A 25,648-nucleotide genomic window follows, 5' to 3' on the forward strand; every position below is an offset into this window, starting at 1 on the left:
TGGCAACGGTAGTACATTTAATAAGTGCGGACGAAAGTTAAGCTGTATATGAGTGGCGTGGTGAAAAATATGTGATATAATTGCGAAGGGTTCTTGAACAAACTTTTTTTCGGCGCTGCTATGGAGGGTGTAGTGAAGTGTCTTGAAGATAACGTCTTGCCGGTGGCGAAACGAATGTGGGTCATAACAAGGGTTCTCCAAAACTCCAGCAAACAAAACGCATTGCTTTCTCCCTTAATTAAAATGGAAAGTCTACACATGCTATCCTACCGAAATTCCTCGACGAAAGCGCTCCTCGTCGAACAATCCCCCAACTCACCTCCCTCTCTCACATTCAACCCATCTCCGTTTGCATCCCTTCAAATTTTAATTCGGGATTCCACCCTGTGAACTAAACGAAAGAGAAAAGTGAAGTTACGATGGAAAAGAAGATGGTGAAAAAACGTAAAAATAATCCGGCTAAGTGAACAAGCTTTTTGGGGGGCGAATGGAAGTATTTCCGATTGAATTTAATTGCGGCGAGAGGGGTTTGGGGGAACGACGAAGATCGGGCTTTGCTGTGGAACAATTTTTTTTTTTGGGGGTTGTTCGGAGGAGACAGTAAGCGAAGTTTGGCGATAAACAAAAGAGAAGTTTTCAGCACGCCAGGCTCCCCCCATTATGGATATATACCTGTTGTATGCTAATTTAAAATCGTCCTTTATATATATTACTCCCAAGTTTCCTCCTTGCTGCTTCCTTACGAACTCTGCTTGTTTGTTTATTTATTTTCTAGAAAAACAGGATGAAAGCAGCAGAACTTGGGGTACCGACATTACGTTGGGCCTTGAGAAACTTGCACTCATTTCTTCATACTCTCGATGAGATTATAACCGATGCAAAGTTTTGCTATGCGGCAAATAAAAGGTTTCGCTTTAGTTTAATCTTGGACGCAATTAAAATTTAAATGCCGACTAGAAAACTTTTCACTTACCGCGTGAAAATAAATTTATTTACGAGCGACATCGTTAAATTTTCTTGCATCTCCAAGGATGTGAGCTTTAATTACATTATGGAACGATACAGTTTTCGGGCAGCTTAAAGATTAATGAATCATTCATGAAAATCATTTAGGAAAAACGGATATAAATTCTGCGATAAGAAATTATAATGCTTCAAGTTCAAAATTTGTTAATTGCAATACTATTATGATAAAAAATGTACTTTTTACATCCACGACCTTATATATTTACTTCCCGAATTTAATCTAAGGAATATAAAATCTGTTTAAAGCTTAATGAATCATTCATTAAAATCACTTGGAAATGTTTATTTTCCGCAGATATAAATTTCTTACGAAGAAAGTCGTTAGACGTTATGCTTCAAGTTTAGAATTTGTTAATTACAATGCAATTAATATGATTTTTTTTAATATATATAAGTATATCATATAAATATGATTATTACAAGTTATGCAAGAAAAGTAAATAAATGCTAGGCTTAAAGAATAATCATTGAAAATCAATTAGAAAAAAATTGAATTTAGCCGATTTAAATGTAAAATACAAAGAACTGTAAAAATACAAAGGTACTTGTAACATTAATCTCAATAATAGATCATGAAAATTACTTTAAAAGAAAAAAAATGTTACAATTATTCTTCAAGTTTCGAATATGCTAATTTCAATAAAAATCTGTATATTTTTAATATAAATTACAAACATACAAGTTTTGTTTGAATTAGCAATATTTATAATATCTTAGAAAATTGTGATTTTAGGTTTAAAATTAAATCCGGTTAATCTTTAATCTGCTTTCAATTTTCTGATTGGATGATTTTCTAAAGGACTTGGAGCTGAATATTGAGCACTCGAGAATGCGTGAATTGAATGAGAGAATTGCGTATAATCGGATTAACTAGTTGAATATTACATGAATCGCTAATCCAATAAGGAATTAAGTGAAGTCAGCAATTTTCCTAAAACAGTGTCATGTACTCTAACTGTGTGTAGTAGTAATCAATCGAACGATTACCTGAAAGCTACAAAATACATCACTCCTGTCTGAAGCTTAATGGATTTGCTCCACCTACGAGCAACGTCGGAACGTCACGGAGCATCAACCATCTGTAATATTATTTTATATAAAATGATTATGCAGAGAACGAGATCACACAAAAACATGAATTTTATAAAACTTGTTTAATTTATAATGAATATAAACATGAAGTGTTCTAATATAATATATTGTTTTTTGCCTTTTTTCTTCTTATAAAATGGATATTTTTTATTTCTTAAAAGCTTTCTTTAACTAAATTATACTGACCTAATTCAGGAACCGTATATAGTTCAAACAAGGCAACTTTTACAAATATTTCACATAACCCTAATTTTCAATTTTATTATGTGTAATTTAGAAGTTTTTAATTAAATATTGTTTCCTGCCGAAACGCTAAATCTACGTACTTATCAAATTTAAACACCTTTATAAATTCGGCTCTATTATAGTAATTCATTAAAATATCATTGCATTTGTAATTAAAGAAATGGAAGAGATTATAAAGTGCTTTCCGAAAGAACGATTTCCTTTTCGAGAAACTATTGCATTGTAATCTGGAAGGCGATTGAAATTTAAATCGGGGGTGCAAAGTTTTCACCTGCAAATATGCAAATTGCGTTCAGCGCAACTGGGTTTTCTGCCTTCGTTAAGCCGAATTTGAATGCGAAATAGTTATTTTTAAGAGCGCGCATGTGAGAGGGTTGGTTGGGTGGGGTTAAGGGTGAACAGTGGCCGATCTTGATAAGTCGTAACGAATGTGGCTTTAGGTATGTATGAGTTAATTGAGAAAATATTAATGAACGTAACACGTGTTGGAAATGTGATGAATGTGGTTGCCGTTGTCCAGATCGAAATCTGAAAAGCTGCCGTGTCTGGTGTTTTCTTGTTGAACAAAATATGAAACTACACCGGAGGACATGATTTATGCCTATGCAATTAATAAACGCAAATAGTGAGGCCCGATAAAATGGGGAATCGCGTGCGAAAAGGGAGGCGACCACCGCCATATTCCTTCCCTCTTAATTCCGACTCTGCCTATAAAGTAGGGGATTGTTTTCCAATTAAGACGCGGAAGAAGCGGTTCTTGATATTGTTCGCGAGATAATCCCCGGATGCTGATGGAAGTTATTGATTCCCGCTTCTCTTCCTACATTATTTTTTTTTCATCTCTTTATATCTCTCTCATTCTTTCACTCTCTTTCTCGCATCGTCCTTTGTAATTACCTAAAGCTGTGGGTGGCTTATTTTTCCTCTCTTTTATAACAACCTCGAGCCCCGGAATAACGCGCGATTCTATACAGCAGTTAATTATCGAACCACCCTCGAACGCATCATTGCGGGGTAAGAATCGTTTTCAATTAGAAGACCTACCTCCAAATGGGCAGCCTTTTTCCATTTCTTTCCTTCTCCTCCTCCTCTTCTGGATTAAATATATGTCTGCAGAAAATATTGATATTTAGCCCGGAGAGACCAGTTCCATTAGTGCTTTTAACCGTGGCTCGGTTAGTTTGACCACTCCTGAAAGGGGGAGTCTGGACCGGAAATAGAGGAAATCAACTCGCGTTTCCGCAGGACCCTGTATTTATCCTGCACCTGACAACGTTTTAATTAAAGGGTCCATTCAGTGGCAACGCATTCTTAAAAAAAGAACCTTCTCGACACAATGGTTGAAATCAGAGTGGTCGGAAAGAAGAAGTGGACAGAAAATTCCCTAAATAAATACGATTACCTTTCACCCTCTTCGTCTGTCCAAAATAAAATCTATAATGCTCAACACATTCAAAAGTTATTTGTTTGTCACGTTTTATTGAATAAAATGTAATATTCTAAAAATAATATTCCATCATATTTTAATAAAGGAAAATAAATCCGAGAAATAATTTCGTGTAAACTATTAAAACATTTTTATTAGTATTTTTAATGGATGCTTTTATATGGCGTTTCGTGTAATAAAACGAGATGAGAAATTGTTATTATATATTATTTTATAAACTGGATAACTTTTTATTTCCTTTTATTGTTTAATTTAGTCCGAAAATGGTGTAAGAATACTTAAAATCATATATTTCTTGCAATTATTTTCCAAATTTCAATTAAATTAAAAACATCTTCATTACAACCGTTGTCTTTCCACTAAGTTGTTTAAAGAATATTTTCAATAATTTATTTAATAAATGTTTTCTTCTTAGTAAAAATATAATACTAAAATTTAATTTTCTTCAATAGAAAATAGAAAGTCACATTAATATATGTTGTTACTTACAGCATTAAAGTAAATATTTACTATGTGTCATATATGTTTTTATTTTTCATATATTTTAAGATATAAATTATATATTGAATAAGTTAAAATATATGCTGAAAAGATATGTATATATATTATTTTTTGTTGAAGAAATTATGAGATTACGGTTTCGCGTGTCCTCGACAGATTTGTGGAGAAATCTGATATCACATTAAATCCCGTTTTAATTTCGACGCCCGGAATTGATCCTGGGGTTCCTTGAAATTATTTTCTAGTTAGGCACGGAATACGGACATAAAAGGCGACACAAATAAAATACGACCGCGTACAAAAGTATATGCGACTCACACACTCACATGTACTTTCTAGTGTAGTAGTCTTATATAAGGAAGTTAAAAAAAGCGTGCCCGGAACGGTCGGGATCAATAAATTCCGGTATCATCGGAACGCCGCTAATGAAATAATTCACAAATATTTCCCTTCAGGGACCCGGCGCATCCGCAATTTGAATGTTTCCTCGATAATGCGTGTGTACAGGCATGGCGGTTGCACGACCAGAAGGGTTTAATGCAGGAAATCACGGAAAAGGAGGGGACAAGATGTCCTTGCGATTCCACCGAACCGTGAAATGAAACGATCAGAGAAAGGCAAAAACGGAATGGGGTCGCTCTTTTTCGCCCTGGTCAGAGGGAATGTGTATCGAATCATCCGGAAATATCCAAAGATAAGACACCGATGCATATATACATGGAAAAAGTAAAGTGGATAGTAAATATATACGTTTTTAGATGAACGCAATTAACATCCGATATTCGTGGAAAAGACAAAATGTCACCGTGGCCGGTCTGGTATTAATTAAAAATTAAGTATACAAGAATGCTCGTGGGCCCTTTGATCTTGCCTGAGCAAGTACCGTTGAAAGGGTAATTGGATCGATGCAGCGTTTGAAATACGCCGCCGTAAAAGTACAAGGATATATATTCCTGGATATATTGATTTCTCCTTTTTTTTTGGTATATTAACGAAAAGTCTATTTGCATTTTTATACCCCTTAAAGCGATTTCAGTTATTATTTCGCAGCATAATTAATGGAAATGAAGATATAAAGGATTGGATGACTGCAGGCCATTTTCTGCTGCGGAATTTATTCCAAATAAATACATAAAATCATGCAACGCTTAAAAAATATGGAATTGAATTGAGAGTTTTGTTGGTATTACATTTATCAATTAGAGTTAATATCTTTATAATTACATATTTTAATGTCAATAATTATTTATATATTTAAATTTAATTAAAACAGTACAACTTATTAAATACAATAATTTAACGAAATTACATTGATATGTTTGTTTAATATATTGTAGCGATCGGTTTATTTTTATCGATACTACATAATTATATATAACTGATTATTTAATTATGCTTTAAAAACAAATTTTAATAAACAACATATTTATTTCATGTTTCATGTTTCATGTTTCTTAGTAATTTTATATTTTTTTTACAATGTTTTTTTTTATTGGTACTGTTTATTAAATTTGAATATGTTTATCGTTACACAATTACATAAATAATTGCAGATAACAAAAATGTTTGTAGTAAGTTTCTTCATCCATATACATTAGTATTTTAAAAATTATGTATGTGTCTATTTGTGTTTGTTTAAAAGCAGTTTAATTATATATATTTTTTGATAATGTAATGATTTTTTAAAATAATATGAATATTCAGTAACATTTCAAAAATGTAAATGTTTCAATTGTATCAATTTGTCTATTAGAAACCGAAATTGAATTTATATTTAAAAATCGTTTTTATCAAGATTCCACAGTTTTATTATAAGTCTTGTCAAAATTAATAGGTAATTTTAATATTTGACTACAACAAAAAATTAAACAACTATGCGATTTACAGTAAATCACGTAATTGCATCCCGCCCTAATGGAATTTAGTATTTCATGTATTATATCAATATTTAATTTTATTCAAATTGGTATTCTTGTCCGCATGATTAAATGGTGGACGCGCCGGGTTGTCCATTTACTCTAATGATTCCGTATTACCGTGCTATGTGCACATACGGTTTAGGTCCATTGTTGTTTCTATGAGTGCACGTACTTTGCTCCCTCTCGCTCTCTATCCCAGTCTCTCTCATTACATATATGTGTAATCTATTCGGAAAGCGAAAACTGAAACCGAACATAAAAGGCACAAGAATTGAATAAAAACCGACGTTTTTGATGGTCGCCCTTTAAAACTAAGCGCTGTTAAATAAAACTCAGCCTGTGTACGAAGCATAGAGGGAAAACATGTGCGGTGGACATATATTGCAGGCGAATCGTAAAGTTGGTAGCGCTGCCGTCTGTGTGCTTGTATATGTACTTGTAGGCATATGCGTGTTTGTGTGTGTGTCAGGGGTTTTTGCGGTTATGGGGTGTGCGGGGGTGGATGTGTATGTGTGCGAGGGTTTTCAGCACCCCCGGGGGGCGGCGGCGTCGAGGGGTGGAGGCATTCGTCCACTCTCCTTTCCCGAACACCAACACAAACACACGCACGTCAATCACTGAAGCCTTGTCAGCACCAGCGATATTACAGGCTTGGCCCACAACTTCTTTTTATCGTTTTATTGGAGCGTAGGAAGTGCGGGAGGTTCCCCGAAGAAACAACGAAGCTTGGAAGAATGAGGATGGAGGAAGTAGGAAGTGTAAGAAGTGGAGGCAGCGAAGCGAGAAGTGTATTAGAACCGGGATCGGGACCGGAACCTAGGGGACAGCAGCAAGTGTTGCTAATGTCCAATTGCCGCAAAAACACTGCCCCCGAACGACGGTGGCAGCAACACAAACACAATATTTATATTATATAACGCCGCTGCCACAAAGTACGGCGTTGTAGTAAGTAGTATATTGGAGAGCGCGTGTTTATGAGCCATCGATTTCGCATAAACTGCTCGTTCCGATGGAAGGGTAGGTAGGCCAATGCTGGCTTTCTGGCCCAAAAACCCTCGGCACAAACCCCGGCCAGAAAACCAGGGAACGTTTCTCTTTACCCAGACTTTTATATTTAATTTGCATTTACGACTTCTCTCTTCCACTCATTCCCTCTTTCTCATACACACACACTCTTTTTCTCGTCCGCGGCTTCCATCTCTAATTTATTAACTAATATAAAATATAAGTGCCGCATTGCAGCGCCGAATTAAAGAACTCGTTAACGTTCATTACGTATTTATAATGGCGGATGTTATTAAATTCCATACATGGCAGAGACGCACCAAAACGAAGAAGACAAACACATACTCACTCACTCGCATACACACACAGCTCGTACCGGGAAGAGGTTTTATATTAAAAATTGCAATGACAAAAACGGGAAAAATTCAACATGTAAAATAAAAGCAATGGAAGGGCTCTCTCTCAACCAAAAAAAAGTTCGTTTCAATCCTGCGGCGCTTCCATTAATATCATTTTTTGTTTGCTTGGTAGCCGCATTTTCCAGGGCTTCGACCATTTCGAATATATTAAAGAATAATACTGTTTTTTTTGTACTTACTAAAATCACAAATTTTCATCTAATGAAATAATAATAATAATACAGAGAATTCAATACGCATGACTTAAAAATAATATGAAAATTACATAAACAAAATGTATTCATATTATCTTAAACTTAATAAGTTAACATAACTTTGAATAATTACTTTTTAATTATTTCCTGCAAAATTTAGTTTTTTTTAAACAAAGTAATATTTTAATAAATAATTATAATATTATTAATTTATAATGGAATTTCAAAGCATATTTTAATAAAACAATATAGCCCTTAACATTTAACTAGTCGCACACATAAATTTCTATGTACTACTCGCACAGTGTATTTTATACACCACATTTACTGCAAGACGAAATGCATAAATGATTGTATTATGACAGGAAAACACTTTTTCCTGTTAACTAATGCTTTTATTATTAGATTCACAACTATTTGTAATACATTAATATAATAATTTTTGAATCAGAATTGTCGTCATTGTCCTCTATATAAGCGTGAGTAGAGGTATCAGCATTGTCTGCTATTACACCAAAACTGCAGAGCAAAAACGAACACGCACAAAAACAATTTCTTTGAGCCGCAGTCAACACAATATTGCACCGGCATTTAGTATACACTTTGATCATAGGTTTCATTGAGTGTCATTTATGGGAAAAGAAAATATAGATGTGGTATCATTTCTTAGTTAAAGGTTAATTAAAAAAAAACACAATTTGAATAATATCTGAAAATGCACAAAACTAGTTATATACTTTCCATTACCAAATATTTGTAATTATATAGCAAGATTTATATCATTTTTACTGGAAAAAATGTAAATAATGAAATGTATATACCGAGTTAAGATTTGTAAATATATTTAAAGTAGAAAATAAACAATTAATAACAAAACTATACGGATTTTTAAGTATCAGACTTTTCATTAAGTTAACAACGAGTAAGGAAATATTTATAATACTTAAATATAGTTCCGTTTATTTTTTGTATATTATCCACTGTTAATGATTATAACAAAATAGATAAGTTAGTATTAAACATAGCAATTATAAAACCCCTTTATATAAAAATATATTAGTTTTAACAAGAAACCTTGGACAGAAAAACTTATGATTTTTTTATTGCATAATTTAAAAAAATACAACAAGGTATACTTCTTTTGTGCAGTCTAAATATCGATAATAGTAACTGATTATGTAATTTTGGAAGTAAAATATTTAAGTTCATGCCATAATGCCATCAGCGATTGTTTGCAACGTTCTTAATTTAAATTTATTTATTGGTTTTTCTTGTTTGTTCTATGTTTGATTTTGATTACTCTTCAGTTTATTTTCCTCTGATAAACCTTATATTTGATTTTAAAATTACTACTGTAAAATGATAAATATTTAATAAAATAGGAACCATGCTTTTATGTAAACTATACATTATAATTACTGTTACGGTATTACTTTACATTGAAATAAATATTAGTAAAAAATGAATTATTCTAATTACTTAAACTTGATGTAATTAAGTGATAATATTTATTTCTATAAATAAGTAATATATAATAAATAGTTAATTATAATTATTAAAAATATACATCCTAGACCAAGAAATAATTACCTAGATACAGTTTCGTGCAGTATCCGCACGTACTGCGATTTAATAGGGAAAATGCATTTTCGAAGACTACGTTAAGGTCACGTATCAGGTATTTTCTGATTATCGAAGACAATTTTAATGTAGATCGATAATATTTGTTAACATTTATCTAAGAAGTTGTTTACCGCGAATTTGTATTTGTCCAGCTTGTTTAGTAGAAGATTGATGATTATCGTATGGCTACGCAGACGTGTATGTTTTTCTCATTATATATAATCGTGTTGATTTTAGGGTGAGTAAGAAGGTTTTACGTAATACGAGCAAAGTATAAAATGTAGTATGCACTCAATAAAGTTAATTAAAAGTAAATAGCTACACAACTTTTTAGAATATACACATTTTAAACGAAAATAACCATTCCGAAATACAATGACAGAAAAATATACAAAGCATGTTTTAAATATATAAATACAGACTGGCTTGGCGCAAACGGAGCGGAAAAATAATTGAAATTGCTTGCATTCGGCTTTCGTTTTGCTCGAATTGATTTTAAAATTGAAAATGGAAGATTATTAAAACAGAAGCGAGAGAAAAAAAAAGCGCGAGGGGAACAGATGAAAACTCAGGCTCACTCGAATTATAAAGTCCTAAATGAGAATAAAACGCAGACAATCGAAATTAATTTTACCATCAGCCAAAAAAATATAAGAGAAAATGACGAGGAAATAATTATTTAAAGCTGCCTTTTCAAAAGGCTATATTTGATAAGTAACTTGTAGTTAACTACTTGTACAAGTACTGATTATTAAATATACTTATGTTCTTGTATACATAATTCGTATACTACTATACAGTACTTGACAAGTAATTAAATGAATTATACACGTTTTCACTACATATTACTTGCGAAGTAATTGACAAGTATAGGATAATAATTATTAGTATTGGTTTAGTATCATGTAAACAGTACTTTCGAAGTACTAATAAAAACTACTGAAGTATATCTCATACACAGTACTTGACAAGTATTACAAAGTAATTCAATGGATTAGATTTATGTACTTTTCAAAAAAGTGCTGTAGTACAATTCGTTCATACTACATAGAATCTAATAATGTAAGTACATCTTGTACACAGTAGCTGACAAGTATTTCAAAGTAATTCTAATCCATTGAATTACTTATGTACTTCTCAAAAACAGTGCTGTAGTGCAACTCGTTCATCATACATTGTATCTAATATTAGTTAATCTATTAGTAACTAATATTGTAGATATATCTTATACACAGTACTTGACAAGTATTATAAAGTAATTCAATGGATTAGATTTATGTACTTCTCAAAAAAAGTGCTGTAGTACACCTCGTTCATCCCACATAGTATCTAATATTAGTTAATCTATTAGTATCTTATACTGTATGTGTATCTTATACACAGTACTTGACAAGTATTACAAAGTAATTCAATGGATTAGATTTATGTAAAAAAATGCTATTAAAAAAAGGACAAATATTTTACTGTAATATATTACATTAATATGTAAAATTAAAATAATTATTGAACAATTATAAAGAAGTCCAATTTTCAAGGGAACAATTTAATCTCTTTTAAACTGTATTTAATTATAATTGAAATTGCCGAATCTAATTTAATTAATGTTGTCTGCAACATTTTAAATTCTCCTAGTTCCAATTTTGCGCATAACGAAACGAGCTCGACATGTTTATACGTATTTTATTTAATTGCGTTTCATTGTTTCACTATGCAACATTGTATGAAAATATATATATTATACTGTAACAGCTGTAATTGAAACATATTTAAACTGAATCTGGTATTTATTTTATATTCGATATTTAATTTCATTGTAATATATTTAATAAAGGAAATATTTATTTTCGGCCTTTTATTTTTCAAATAATGCTGCTGCTACTGTTTGATTATAAATGTATTATATGTTTTATTGTGAAATAAAATGTAATATTTTATACAACATATGCGCCAATTCATTAATTTAGTCTGATAAATTAGTTATTTAAAGGTTTTCAAATTCACTGATGTACACTAGTTGTATTTGTTTGTATTATTTACTATTATTTACTATTATATTTTATTAATAATGTTTATTGCAACAAATATAATATAAACTTAACACAATAACAAAATAAAACTAAATGGAATTGCTGCAAATAAATTATATATTTCATCATTATTTATATCCGATTAATACAATACATGAAGTAAATTAGAATCAGCTTTAAGTATTCCAAATAAATTCCACGACGCTTACATTCACGTTCAAAGGAATATCGAAAATTGCATATATAAATTTTCGAATCGGAATTGGATTCAGTCTGTGTTTTATGTAAAATATGAAGTAAATTAGAATCAGCTTTAAGTATTCCAAATAAAGAAGGTGAAATTCTAATTATCATATAGTACGGCTTCGATTAGTGCGAATTTACTATTTCGCAAATTTCAAAACAATTGAGCAAAATAAAAATAAATTGGGTGGAAAGACCTCGGTCGTTAGCCCTTTGGCCAGCCTATTAATATTTTTTTTTTATTTTATGTTAGAATTTATTTATTTATGTGTATAGAATGTTTGGCCAATAAATTATTATTATTATTAAAAATAATTTCTATGAAATTACGGAAAAAAAATATTGTTTTTTTTTCTTTATATATAGTCAATTCTCTTCTTGTACCTTTTTAAAGTTCTCTATTAGTTAAACAGCACTATGCGAGATATTGCTGTATGTTATCATTATGTCTAAATTATTTTTTTAAGATAATCATATTACATTTCAACTAATAAATAATTATTATTACGATGTACAATAATAATAATAATACAAAAATTAATCATGGTAATATTGTCTGCAAACTCGTATACAGTTCGAGTTGTTGGCGGAACCGCACTATGTGAGATATTATTGTATATATATTTTTTTTGTCAGTTTTTATTTACAATCTATTCTACTGAATATTTATCAAGTCGGTTCGCTGTTGACATTAGGAAGTTGCTGCCTAGTGGCACCATTCCATTACGTTTATATATAATATTGGGTGAAGTAAACAGTTCTAAACCTTTTGTCCCACACATCGAGACTAGACTTGAGATTAGCCTTGTGCAAATGGTTCCAATTTGTTCTTTTTTTACCACCATTTTGGAACGCTCTAATACACAACTGGATTTACAACACAAAACTGTAAAAGAACTTTTTTTTAAGCTTTATGTCGCCTTTAAGTCACAGTATAGAATGGCAATTATACATCGTGAGATTTGACTCACTAAAGCCATGTAACGAAAAAGGCTCAGAACTTTTTATTTCACCTATTTATTTATTCTTTACTTAAATCTAATCCAAGATCCAAGGGCTTGAAGCGTTTTAATCTTCTTGTTGTCACGCCATTATCGAGTCTTTTTGGAGAAATATTTGGCAGCCTCTTCTACTGTTTTTATTACAAAGTCTTGGTCTCTTATTGGTGATGTATTAAGGTGCACCCGCGATTCTTCTAATATATTTAGATTGGATTAATTGGATACCGTATGTCCAAACTGATTTCAATATGACTTTGTACACTAGCAACTTGTTCTCCAAACTCAACTGAGAATTTGTGCACAGCTTTGTTCACGCTTTGCCTGGATATGGTCCTTCCAAGTCATTCCATGTGACTCAGCTCAGTTTGTGCTTACTCCAAATTGATAAAAAAAACTTTCGATCATTTAGGTAGGATTTCAACATTTTATAGAAATTATGTGGAAGTTGCATTTTCACCTTATAGAATAAACTTGTATGCAAAACTTTATTGAAAGTCTGAAATATAAATCAAATAAATACAAATTCAGTAAGATCTAGTATAGGTTTCATTCGTAGACGAAACACGCTAAGCAAAACAGCGTTAAAGAAGTCATCTTAACAAATAGTAAATAGTTCACTTTAACATAATAAATATTTTAAGCTTTTATGATTTCGTTAAAAGATATGTGAAATCCTATATTTTTTACTTATTTTTATATTTCTACTTTATATATTATTTTTTTATAAAGTATCAAAACATTTATAATAATTAATACAAATTAATAATAATAGTAGCATATGAATATAAATAAAAAATGCGAAAATCCGTTTCCCACTCCAAAGTCCTTCCCCTTGCTGCGAAGTTTCAACAGTTCATGTTCCAAAGTCCGAGCTCATTATATAATCAGAAGTTTAGGGGGAAGGCTCAGAAAGGTAACGAAAATTTAATAATTATCGGTTATACATAAACATAAAGTTTTGCACGCCATGCCTCGAGGAGACCTAATTTGTAACGCATTAATTCAAAACAAATTAATTTCTCGAGGCCGGCCGAAACGATAATATTTATACACGGATTTCTTCGAATCCACCCTTCCTTGCTAGAAAACGCTTAGCAGATATTCGAGAACGAAATGGTTGATACGTTTTCTGTAAGGGTTGAGATGGGGTTTTCATAAAGAAAATACTCAGAGTGTTTATTCTATATTATTGTTTTTTTTGTGTGTGCGTTTGTATTGATGTTGTTGTAAATACATATATGTTTGATGTCCTATGTAATACCAGTGCTTACATCAAGCCGGTCAAACATAAATCCTACGGATCGGATATCCTGTCGTGTATGTCTGCATTTTTCCCCGCAAAACATCTTCCAGCAAATACAAATGCTGTAAATCTCACGCCTTGTCAATATTACACATACTCGGATCCTTTTTGAAATAGTATATACATGGATGCACTGTATATGCGGTACATGCACGTCCACGAAAACTAGATCAATTCCACGACGCTTACATTCACGTTCAAAGGAATATCGAAAATTGCATATATAAATTTTCGAATCGGAATTGGATTCAGTCTGTGTTTTATTTAAAATATTGAAATACTGCATCGGGCATAAACTATATGTTGTTTGATGTTCGCCTGTCATCGGCATCACGAACTAGACAATATTTATGACAAAGGTTATACGGCACAACGAACTAAACTGTTACCTAAAAACAATTTGATTTATATCAAATATTAATTATATACCAAGTTGACTAAGTACATTGCTGCAATACATCAATTTATAATTAAAGCAACTATTAAATAGGATAATGTACACTATAGTATACACTATTAGTATATACCGCATAGTGCGGCTTTGATCAATCCGGATTCTATGAATAGTATTGTATAAATCGAGTACTCAATCAATTTCAAATATGTTTTACTAATATGAAATTTATAACACGCTGTACCTTTTTTACGCGGTTTTTTTACGCGTAAATTAGCATTTTCGCGGACTGAAATATAAATAAAAAAAATCATCCGAAAAAATTTACATTAATAATAAAAGACAAGTATTTTAATAATTAGGAATTTACCAAGCGATGAATATAATGAGTTTGTATTAATTAGCGATAGTGAGTCCGAATCGAATTTACTCTTGTTTTTTTTGAAATTTTATCATTATGTTATGTAATAAATATGTATTTTCAAAACTTATAATAACTTTTCTTTCTATTTTTTTTTACTTACAAACTTTATTTACGCGTTTTTAATTCGCTTAAAAAAAACCATGTCGAACCGAAAATTGCGTAAATATAAGCTCGTTGAGCTTTGATATTTTTCAATAATTATTAATACTAAACATAAAATGTGCATATTTGCAAATTTTAACTATCAAGTAAACATTTTAAGAATTTAATAATTAATTTGTATGAAGTTGGAGCTTGGAAAGGACGTTGTACCAGAATCAAATTATTTTAAAGTAAATAGTGCTTTACATCAGGGTTGCCCAGCGAACCCAACGTTATTCAATTTATTTTAAGCTTTCGCAAAGTAAGCACTCAAGCATTAACTAGATGGAGTAGTATATGGAAGATACAGGATTTTTTTCGAGCGAAAGGGATAGTGTCGAACGGTCATACACATTAGATAGATCAAAGAAAAGATTAAATAAAAATGTTTGATTATATGATGTAAGAAATTCATAAACAGCAGATTTAATTAAATTATAAGAAAATAAGTTATTTTTTTTCTTTCAAGTATTTTTTTATAATAAATACTCATCGTCACTCGTTATGCGAAACGTCGCTCGTTAAGAGAATAATATTTAGAATAATTAGACAATTAGAATGTCAATTTACGTAGCAAGTTTTTCATATAATTAAAAATATGAGAACTAATTTGGAAGGAATTGTTTTACTGTTTATATAAGATAATCAATGGCATTTTACAGCAAATGGATATGAAACATTTATATTCTTATGATGATATATAATAAATTTCTATATATGAATAACACTTTAAGATGTTTTTTTTTTAAACAAATACAGATTTCTACTATAGTAGCTATACTATAGTATCAAATATATAAATGTACAAAATAAAAGATTTTTTTGGCGGAGGATTCTTAACGCATTTCATTTTTCCCGATCTTCGCGAGAAAGATTTACTATTTATAGGTTTTCCGGTTTATGACGTTACCCGATATGACACGATGTGTGTAAAAGAAAAATATATATATATATATTTCATCCACCTCCTTTTCCTGCTGGACTACGTAATAAATTAGTTTTGGTTTGGATTTGGAGGTGCCGTTTGATGTTCTCATTTGATGGCTGTTACATTTGATATGGTTTTGAGTTCAGGTGTGCGATGCATATGATGTTATAGATTGGATTCGGCGGAGGCGCGCATGCCACATTGCTGCTGCCTCCGCCGACTCCACCGTTGCCGCCACCACCACCACCACCGACGACGGAACCGGCGCCGCCTCCACGGCTGGCGCCGCAACGCCACACAGCACTATCACCATCCTCAGTAGGCTCCGAACGTTCGGCCGCAAAGGTTGCGCTCGCATCCCACACAGTCTGTGCAGTTCGTCCTCTCGTTCGACGGATCCGAAGATACTCAGTTCTGCGCTTTTTGCCGCCACCGCGCGATGTTGTGTTTGCCCGCGTTTCCGGAAACCAGCGAAAATGATTAACCCGGATGCGATGCCGTTACGTAACGATGATCGTGCACCCGCGAAACACCAGTAGGTGCAGTGCAGATGTTACTTTGTTAATTTATCGCCGCCCGCTTTCTTAACTGCAACGGCACTAGGTTTTATTACACAACCGCCGCCGCCGTCGAAAATTATCCCTGATGGATAGCTATTGTTCGTAGCCTTAATTTCAAAGAAAAAAAAAATAGAACAATCAACGCGCGAGTGGAAAGAGATGAGGGAGAATGCAAAAAGAAAGGATATGAATACTTCGGAAGGTTTCACTCATTTTCTTCTACTTTAAATTGTCATTTTCTATTTACCCTGCTGAAAAGCCCACTTTGAATTTTCATCCGAGTGAAAACTGCTTTCCGCATGAAATGTTTCATAATTCTCGCATCATTACACTCTCTATCTCCCTCTCTCCTTTTAATTCACGCAAAAAGCCATTTGATTCATAACGGAATGTTTCCACGAAATTAATTCCTCCGCTCACGGTTTTCACTTAACTGGAGATATATTGAATGGAGGAGATTGTATTGTTTCATTGCATTAAATTATTATATTGTATGCGTATGTATCTATTCTCTCGGTGTGGAGTTGGATGTTGATGTGTGTGAGCGCTCTTCTATGAGACCGAGTGTGCAGCGGAGGGCACAATTGTAGGATTAATTATATCTTGTCTTTGTGAGTACGTGAAATATTGCGACTGCTTCCAAAAGCGACTGCTCTAATTTAAACACCATATACAACGCACCCAAAGAAAATCCAAAGCCCTATTGTATGTAGGGTCTACAACCTAACAATAGACCCCTTTCTTTTCTCACATACTTTTCAAAATCAAATAAATTAAACATACGTTTTAATAATCTTTGATAAAATTTTAATTTACTAAGACTTATCGTTTTACACTGACAAACATGTTTTTGTTCAATTATTATTATTTACTTCATCAAAATATCGCATGTTAGAATATTAATTATAAACTTTTTTCATTTAATAATATTTATTACTGTAAAATCATAGGTTTTTCACTCCCATTTAATTTAATGTTTTCATATTAAATCCTATTACATTCAGCTAGAAGTTATTTTAAATTCTATAAATTGCGTTATTTTGAACATCTACAATGTTGGATATTTATGTTTTTATGTTCTTTTGTTTTGTGTATTTAACGTTAGTTAACGTTTATGTCTACGGACTACTTGTTTAGTCTAGTTTCTTTTACTACGTGAAAATGTGAATGCTAATTTAAACAATTTTAATTTAATTTTAAAATCAACAACAATTATTCGCGTTTTAAGAAAGGTCAAAGGTTGATGACTTTAAAAAATGAAGTGAAAATCTATATAAAAAAAATAATTTTGTGTTATCATTTTTTAGAATTTGTATTAATTTTTTTCAATTAAAATTTAGTTTGTTTTGAAATTTTCATACCTGATTGTAGTGAAATCGGACTGATCGAAGCCGCACTGTGTGTGAGGTAATACCTCGCATAGTGCGGCTTTTGTTGTTTTGTATATATGTTAATTATAATCAGTTAATCATAGTTAAATATTATTTTTACAGTGATTAATTTAATTTCATAGAAATGAGTATCATTTTATAGAGAAATATTTGATTTGATATTGATACTAACATTTTCAAATTTCCAAACAAAGTATTAGTAATATTATTAGTAAACAAGTTTATATGACTTATCTTGTATTTTGAACTAAATTAATAATAATAATTTATTGGCCAAACAAGTACAATTTATACATAAATAAATTTTAACATACAATAAAAAAATATATACTAATAGGCCAAAGGGTGAACTAAATTATTTTTTTTGAGAAACAGTTTATTCAAAATGTTTATTTTCCCATATTTTTTTTATATCTTATTTTACATGGACTTGGATTTTAGCTTTTGATTTAGATTCAGGTCTGGTTTGGATTTACGGTGACGCCTTGGGTTTGCTCATGAATTTAAAAAAAAAATACATAGGGTTTGGGGTTTGTCGGATTTTCTCATACAGATTTTATATACTCTTTTGGAAACACTATATAAAGCAATTACAACTATTCGTATTTTAAACAATTCTATTAGAAGAAATATCTTTGTTACTTTATGAGGGATGTGATTTTAATATAAATGTCTTAATTAATATTAATTTATTAACTTTTGATAATATTGAAATAATTCTGATATACAGTGGAACCTCGCTTAACGAGCTCGATATGCTAGCATTTTGCTTAACTAACAAAATGAATTAACGAACGACGTTTCGTATAACGAGTGACGATGAGAAGAGAAGTCCCGGATTGCACATATTATGTGTATTTTTGAATATGTTTCACTACACGAGTAAAAATCCGGAAAGGATTAAACTCGTTAAGCGAGGTTCCACTGTATTTCCATATATAAAATTATAAATGGACATTGATTGTAATTTTTTACACATCTACATTATATATCGATTTTTTTCTACATATTTGTGTAGATTTGTTATGTAAATGCTTTGAATGAAATAATTTTATTTAACAAAATGATACATATTAAAAATAAAACTATTGCGTTAAATATCCAAAATTTTGATTACTTTATTGTTTGTAATTTTTTAATTTATAAAACGATAAATTTACAATAATCTAAATTATTGAAATTATTCCAATAAAATTAATGCAGTTTTTTTTCTTAGAGAAATATGTGTTTTAATAAACGGTATGTCTGTAATTTAGAATTTTGTAGCAGAATAAATTATTTAAATGTTTTTGAAGTATTTTAAATTTTCGATTTATTTTCTATGTATTTTTGTAAATCTGCTTAAATGTATCTAAGAAAATTGATAAAGTTTTTTGAATGGAAATTGTGATGGCCACAATAGAAGGAAAAGGGCATTTAAAGATATCCTTAATTATTTACGACACCTTCGAACAAACCTGAAGTCGAAGAAGAGAAATAAAAACCGTGGAGAATACTAAATTCAGTATAATTTCCAAAGAGATAGGAATAAAAAAATAGGAAGGAAGAGAATAGAGGAAGTTGTGCGTAAAAGATCCGGAACCCAGATTTATGGTTTGCTCCGCTTCGGTATTGAAGTATTAAAATTAAGTGCTCAGTTTTGGATGTGATAACTATAAAGCTCTCGGGTTACGGCAGAAGCGATATCCTATTTTTTAAAGAACTTTCCTCGCAGTCGGTAGGGTGGAACTGCATTATGCTCATCACTGAATAATTCCTGTGCATTTTAAGCGCCGGAAGTGGCGCCCGGATAACGTATGGGCCACATATAAGTGTCAATAACGTAATTGCTTTTTCTTCGTCGCCTCCAGGAAAGTGCTTCACTTCTCGGCAACGTTAAAAGAAAGAAAGAGAGAAGTTGAATAGAGCAAAACAAAGAAGGAAGGAGTCTCATCCAGTTTACGGGCGTTCATAAAAATCCGTAGGTGCAACAACACACAATACCGGGGAGTTGTTTATAATGAGTCCAAGTGCTTAGCCAGATTAGTTTTATTCTTTACGATTATGGACCTGGAACACGTTCTGCTGTTGTGCTACAATGCATTCTCTCGCATTTACTGACCGGCGGAGTTACCTTGAAGTTACTACCGCACTCGAAACTCTATTTCAATTAGCGCCCACGCCATCCACCCAGGTTGATTGTCCCCAGGCTTCTTGTCGCGTTAAACGGAATTATGTAACAGACTTCCTGTACTTTTCTATCCATCTCCATCGAATTGGAAACACTTCACTCTTGGGAAGGGAACGAATTGCGTTTACACTACCCACCCTTCTTGTACACCAACTTCGTTTTTCTTCCCTTTCCTTCGTTCGGTCTTTCGTCGAGTTTATATAATAAAGCGAGTAAACATCATTAATAAAACCAATTTCTGTCTGAGGAAGGAGGGGGACATGTCGGATTTATTTCGAGTCGCGAAACTTTCTTTCTCCACCACAAAGGGTTTCTTTTCCTTTTTGTTTCCTTTTTTTTATACAAATTTTAATTGATTTTGTTTCGGCTTCGGACTATCTCCATAGCAACTTTTCAAGTGATAAAACTGGGTTAATCAATATTTACGCCCTTCCCGACGACGACGACAAAAAAAAACATGAGAAAAAACAGAGAGAAATGAGGGCTGCATATGGAAAAGGGCTCAGAGATGTCCCTGGGGACTTTTCATTTTAAGGCTATTCGCTCTTTCTCTTTTTTTTTTGCTTCCTCTCTTTTCCGTTCTATCTTCGCCACTAAACTATTACAACGCCCCGTGGCTTTATTTTTGATTTCCTCCTTTATTATTTACGAGGCTTCGTCCAGCATCCATTTAACTAGACGTATCATTTATTTACAATTCTGTTTATCACAATCTCCGCTCGCACGTGAAAAAAAAAATAATAGGAACAAGGTGAAAAAGGAAAACCCTTTTACCACGAATACATTATTCCCAGGCAATGCATTTATTATGTAGCAGCAGTTACATGAAGGTCTAATGACCTCAGCCTTCAAATTTCATATTTTTTAAACCTTTTCATATATCTGCATAAAGTTACAGGCCATAACATAATTTAGTAGGCTAATTTCTTGAAGCAATTTTCTTTCCTAATTATTACTCAAAATATTATCATTATTTAAAGAAATCATAAACAATATTCATCTCTTTCATATAATTTAGGTAATATGTTACTACAAATATGAAGCATTATTTGAAAAAGTAAAAGTCTTTTTTTAAAGTCTCTGATAACCAGACAATAAATATTAAAAGATTGGACGGAATTTAGGGAATATATTGTTCAAATAAAATGTTCGGCATTGTAGTCGAGTTGCGTTCCGCAGAGTTCACAGAGGATGAACAGCATTCCACGATTGTTTTCGTTCATGGCTCGGGGCAAATATTGAAAATACGGGAATTTCCAACTAATACAAGACAATGAAAATAAACCCCTAAAGTATGTTTTAATATTGCAGTGAGAATGATATGAAGTTATTGTTTGTGATAAAATTTTACAAAATATTAAGAATTTGAAAAATATTTTTGATAAATTTTAGATCAATAGATTTACTATTAACGACATATCGTTGTATTCCTATTTAAAATAGTTACTAACTAATAATTTGGAAAATTGAGATCGTAATAATCGTTATAAACAAGAAATAACAATTTAACATTTTTGTGAATTATAATAATCTAAAGAAACGCATACAATTTCAGATCATTTATCTTGAAACCACTAACCACTTTATGAACTATATAAATTATAATATAATATAGATATAATACAATCTCTGACAGTATGTTTTCTTGATGCTAAAAATACCTAAGTAATAAACCCATACAATTACATTAATAAATTATCATAAACTATATCAGTAACAATGAAATAATACAATCTCCTAAATATTGTCTTCAAAGGCTGGCGGTGTTATGTAATAAACATCTAGTTTCTAATTAATGTATTTGTTTATTCGCTAAGTGAATCAGATACAAGTTAGATACTTCCAAATAGCATTCCTATATAATTCATCAAAGTCTCGACCGACGGAATCCCCTTGGTTCGGGTCTCCGGTTGCGTAATTAATACATACTTGTACATAGAAGTATACATACAACACATGCACAACAGAGCGGAGAGCACAACAGCACAACATTGCTGGCCTTCGTCGCTCAGTCAGTCGTGATACGTTACTCAATCAGGTGGTTTCTTTTCCCAGATAGGTTCTATTAATTTGGTTCTGGCTATAAATTAATTATATTTATCGCACGGATCCCGAGGAGCGCAAACGATGTGTTAAAAAGGATTGATTCGGTTTGGTGTGTGTGCCTGTGTTAGCTTGTGCGTGCGGGTGCGTACGTGCGTGCGTTTTAGTAGCAGTCTTCCGAGGCCCTCTTCGCCACGAGGGATTAGAGCTTCCTGGGCTGCTTCTCGCACCCATCCATGGTTCAACCCAGCAACAACAACAACGGAAGCTCCGACATGGACTCACTCGAGGACATGTTACGGAAGGTAACAAACAATACCATTCTTAGTTTATACTCTTGACTTTACGTGTTTTTTAACTGAATACATAATGTTCTGGATTGTGCAATGAACAATGTCGTTTATAATTTAAATAAACAAAAATGTACACGAGAAATATTACCTGTTTTTCTTTCTTTTTTTTATATAATAATTTAACTGACAACAAATATAAGATATAATATATACTGTAATATCAACATTTATTATAAAACTTATACAATTACGTAAAAAATTTCCGACAAAAATATTTTAAATAAAAAAACCACATGAATGAATCATTACATTCTAATTTATTTAATTATTAAAAAAAATAATAACCTCATAGCAATATCGGTTCATGAATCATTTCAACGTTTTATTGATAATTTTTGTAAATAAACTATGAAAATCAATTTATAAACTAAGAAAGAGACATGATTTATAAGTCATTAAATTATTAAAGCAAACACCAATATTTGATTTAGTGAAAGGTTTAGATACACAATAACTTCAGTTTTTATTGTTTATTATTTTACATTTTTTTATATAATTATTGTTGTCTTGTGCAGGTAAATTTAGTGAGAAGTAATTGCCAGAACAAAAAGTGGCTCATTAAATAGTTGTAATTATCACGAGTCATCGCGTAAAATAACTTTCTTTTTAAATATACAATTTTCACATTCGAAACATGTAAAAAAAAGAATGCATATACATACACAAAACACGGCTAATTGCCTTTTCCCGCGGCCCACAAAGAATGTACTTGATGACTTTTACTTGCCGAAACGTAATGCAGCACTTTTCATTTTGTAATCTTTTACGAGCGAAGACTGACCTTATAAGAGGCGTTGAGTGTTAAAATTATAATAATCATCGAGATTTTTTATTTACTTAAATAAATAATTATCTTTATTGACCGTTTTATTTATATATTGTGTTGACCACAGCTTTTTTTTCAATTTTAAACAGTTTTACAAAATTTGCAACATACACGTATTTTACTATCATTTCTGAAAATAGTAATAATAATCTTACCAAGACGGAAAAGCAATAAATTATTATTATAATTAACATAATATCACATCAATAATGATTGCCATGAAAATATTATTAGACAAGTATTAGTAATTTAGGATAAAGTTCTAAAATAAATAAACTGTTTATCATTTAAAACCATTTTCATTATCTGTACACTAATTAAAAACTAATCAAAACAATGATCTGCAATATGACCAATTTTTGATAAAAATAACAATAATATTTGGAAAAACAGATATTGAAGATATTCAAATATAAACAATTTTCAATTTAAATTTATAATGTTTGATATAATATTTCAAGGTATTTTTTTCGAGGTCATCAAGAATTGCAATGTATAAAATTGTAAATATAGAGAATATCTATGTATTTGCAAGTATTGTAATGTATATACATTTCAAAATAACTTATAAACAATACTAATATTCTTCTATATAAAAACTATCATAAATTATTATAGGTTGATCTAAATAGAATTAGAAAATATAATTGTTATTACCGACTCGCTTTTACAGATATATAAAATGAGGAATGCCATTTGCTGAGTAAACGCATACAAGAGAAGTATTGTTACGATTGCAGCACAAATAAATGATTGTATGAAATGTATATAAATAACATTATGAAACGTACTCGTTAATCAAAGAGGAAGACATCAGCGCAATTGCTGTTATGAATCAGATAACGATGATGAATGAAAGAATTACAATAATGCTGTGTTTCTTTTCTTCTTGTTATGAATTTCCAGACCTGGGTGATAACCTTTTTTTTTTCTGCAGTATAATTCACTGTTAAAGTGGTTACTTAATTTCCGTAAATTTATATGATGCATATTTATTTACGTTTAAAATGTTTTAATGCCTTTATATGCTACTAAACTCCAGATGCCCACGATCTTTCTGGCATCTCCCAGGTTTTAACCTATTGAGACTCCGGCAATTATTTAATTAAGTCTCTTGACGGTAGCAACGAACTTTATCGCGCTAATTTGACCTTGGGTCGTCGAGGTTAATTGCAGGAATATGTTCGGAAGGGAGCACGAAATCTGAAACTCACAATTCGTGAAGTTGTTCCACCTCTCTAATAATTGCAGCGGTAATTATTAGACACAAATTCCCATTACAAATTCAACTCAATTAATATTAGTAAATGGTTGTATACAAATATTCTTAATAATATTTCTTATATTGACTATTTTCTACTCGGTACTTGGTGTGTACTTGGATACTTCTATAAAAAGTAATTTATTCATATCAAAACTACACACTAGTTAACTTAAGATCTTAAGAAGTATTGAGCATAGTAATAGTTGTATGCTCTATTGTTAAGAATTCTGGTTTACCGCAGTCTTTCCGCAACTTTTATTATATACATTGGAATTTTCGTTTAAATCTATATGCAAATCATTGTTATCTTATTTTGGTTTACGTAATTTAGAAATGCTGATAACAAATTCTGAGAATTTATTCATCATTGTGGCGATACCACTTATTTATGATTCTAGAAATTTTGATGACCCAAAGTGTTACAAATAATAATTATAATATAATAAAATGATTGCCATCTTTTTTCTTTTCAAGAACTATTTTCGACACTTGCTGCTTAACTTTCTTTAACTATCAAACTTGAACTACTTGATTAGTCACTGTTGTTTCTCTTGAATGTAAATAAATGCGAACAACACATATTTACTTCATTGTAGTTACAAAAGCTTTGTAAAAAGAAACACACACGAGTGTCACCGGAAAACGCCAATAAAGCCATACGATTTAATATGGTTAATGAAGGTTATCATGTATCCGCTACACGTGGGAAAACTGCAGCGGTTTCCATCCGAAGGAGACACGTGAAAATTTTCGCAACCCCCGCATTTTTATCGAATCTAATGAATTTATAATTCGCGGAGGTGTGAAATGTTAATATAAACATTGAAATTACGTTTGTGTAAACATTTTTTTTAAAGATTTAGGAATGGCGTAATTGAATGGAGCAGCAAAGTCATCAGCAGCAGTTCGTGCACGATAATAACTGTTCGATTTTTATTAGCATCGTCGGTCCGTCACGCTCGCATCTGCGAAAACGAAATTAGCATGGAGATTTAAATAAAGCGTATAATCTCGTCTGAAGTGTAATTGAAAAAGCGCAAAATCATATTAGCGCCGAAGTTTTGTGCATCGCAGCAGAAGCATAGAATGATGGTTGGAGAGGCGGTGG

The 25,648-nt window shown here is 31.5% G+C and overlaps 1 protein-coding gene across 11 annotated transcripts in view; it reads left to right on the plus strand.

Annotated features, from left to right (window-relative positions):
• The window catches only part of LOC108562169 (uncharacterized protein CG43867), a 97,954-nt gene that overhangs the window by 48,099 nt on the left and 24,207 nt on the right, over nucleotides 1–25,648 (plus strand). Inside the window, exons 1-2 of one of the 11 annotated variants that reach the window (XM_017920415.1) lie at nucleotides 16,234–16,472; nucleotides 22,110–22,402. The exons of 8 other annotated variants lie outside the window; for them this stretch is intronic. In XM_017920415.1, the coding sequence (XP_017775904.1) occupies nucleotides 22,334–22,402 (69 nt within the window). In that variant the 5' untranslated portion in view covers nucleotides 16,234–16,472; nucleotides 22,110–22,333. Of the gene's footprint in view, nucleotides 1–16,233; nucleotides 16,473–22,109; nucleotides 22,403–25,648 lie in introns of those variants that run through there. 2 more of the 11 variants (XM_017920417.1, XM_017920416.1) reach the window with 2 other exon arrangements.

The sequence above is a fragment of the Nicrophorus vespilloides genome, unplaced genomic scaffold (genome assembly GCF_001412225.1).
Source record: "Nicrophorus vespilloides isolate i.1.1-1 unplaced genomic scaffold, Nicve_v1.0, whole genome shotgun sequence".
Lineage (NCBI taxonomy): Eukaryota > Metazoa > Arthropoda > Insecta > Coleoptera > Silphidae > Nicrophorus > Nicrophorus vespilloides.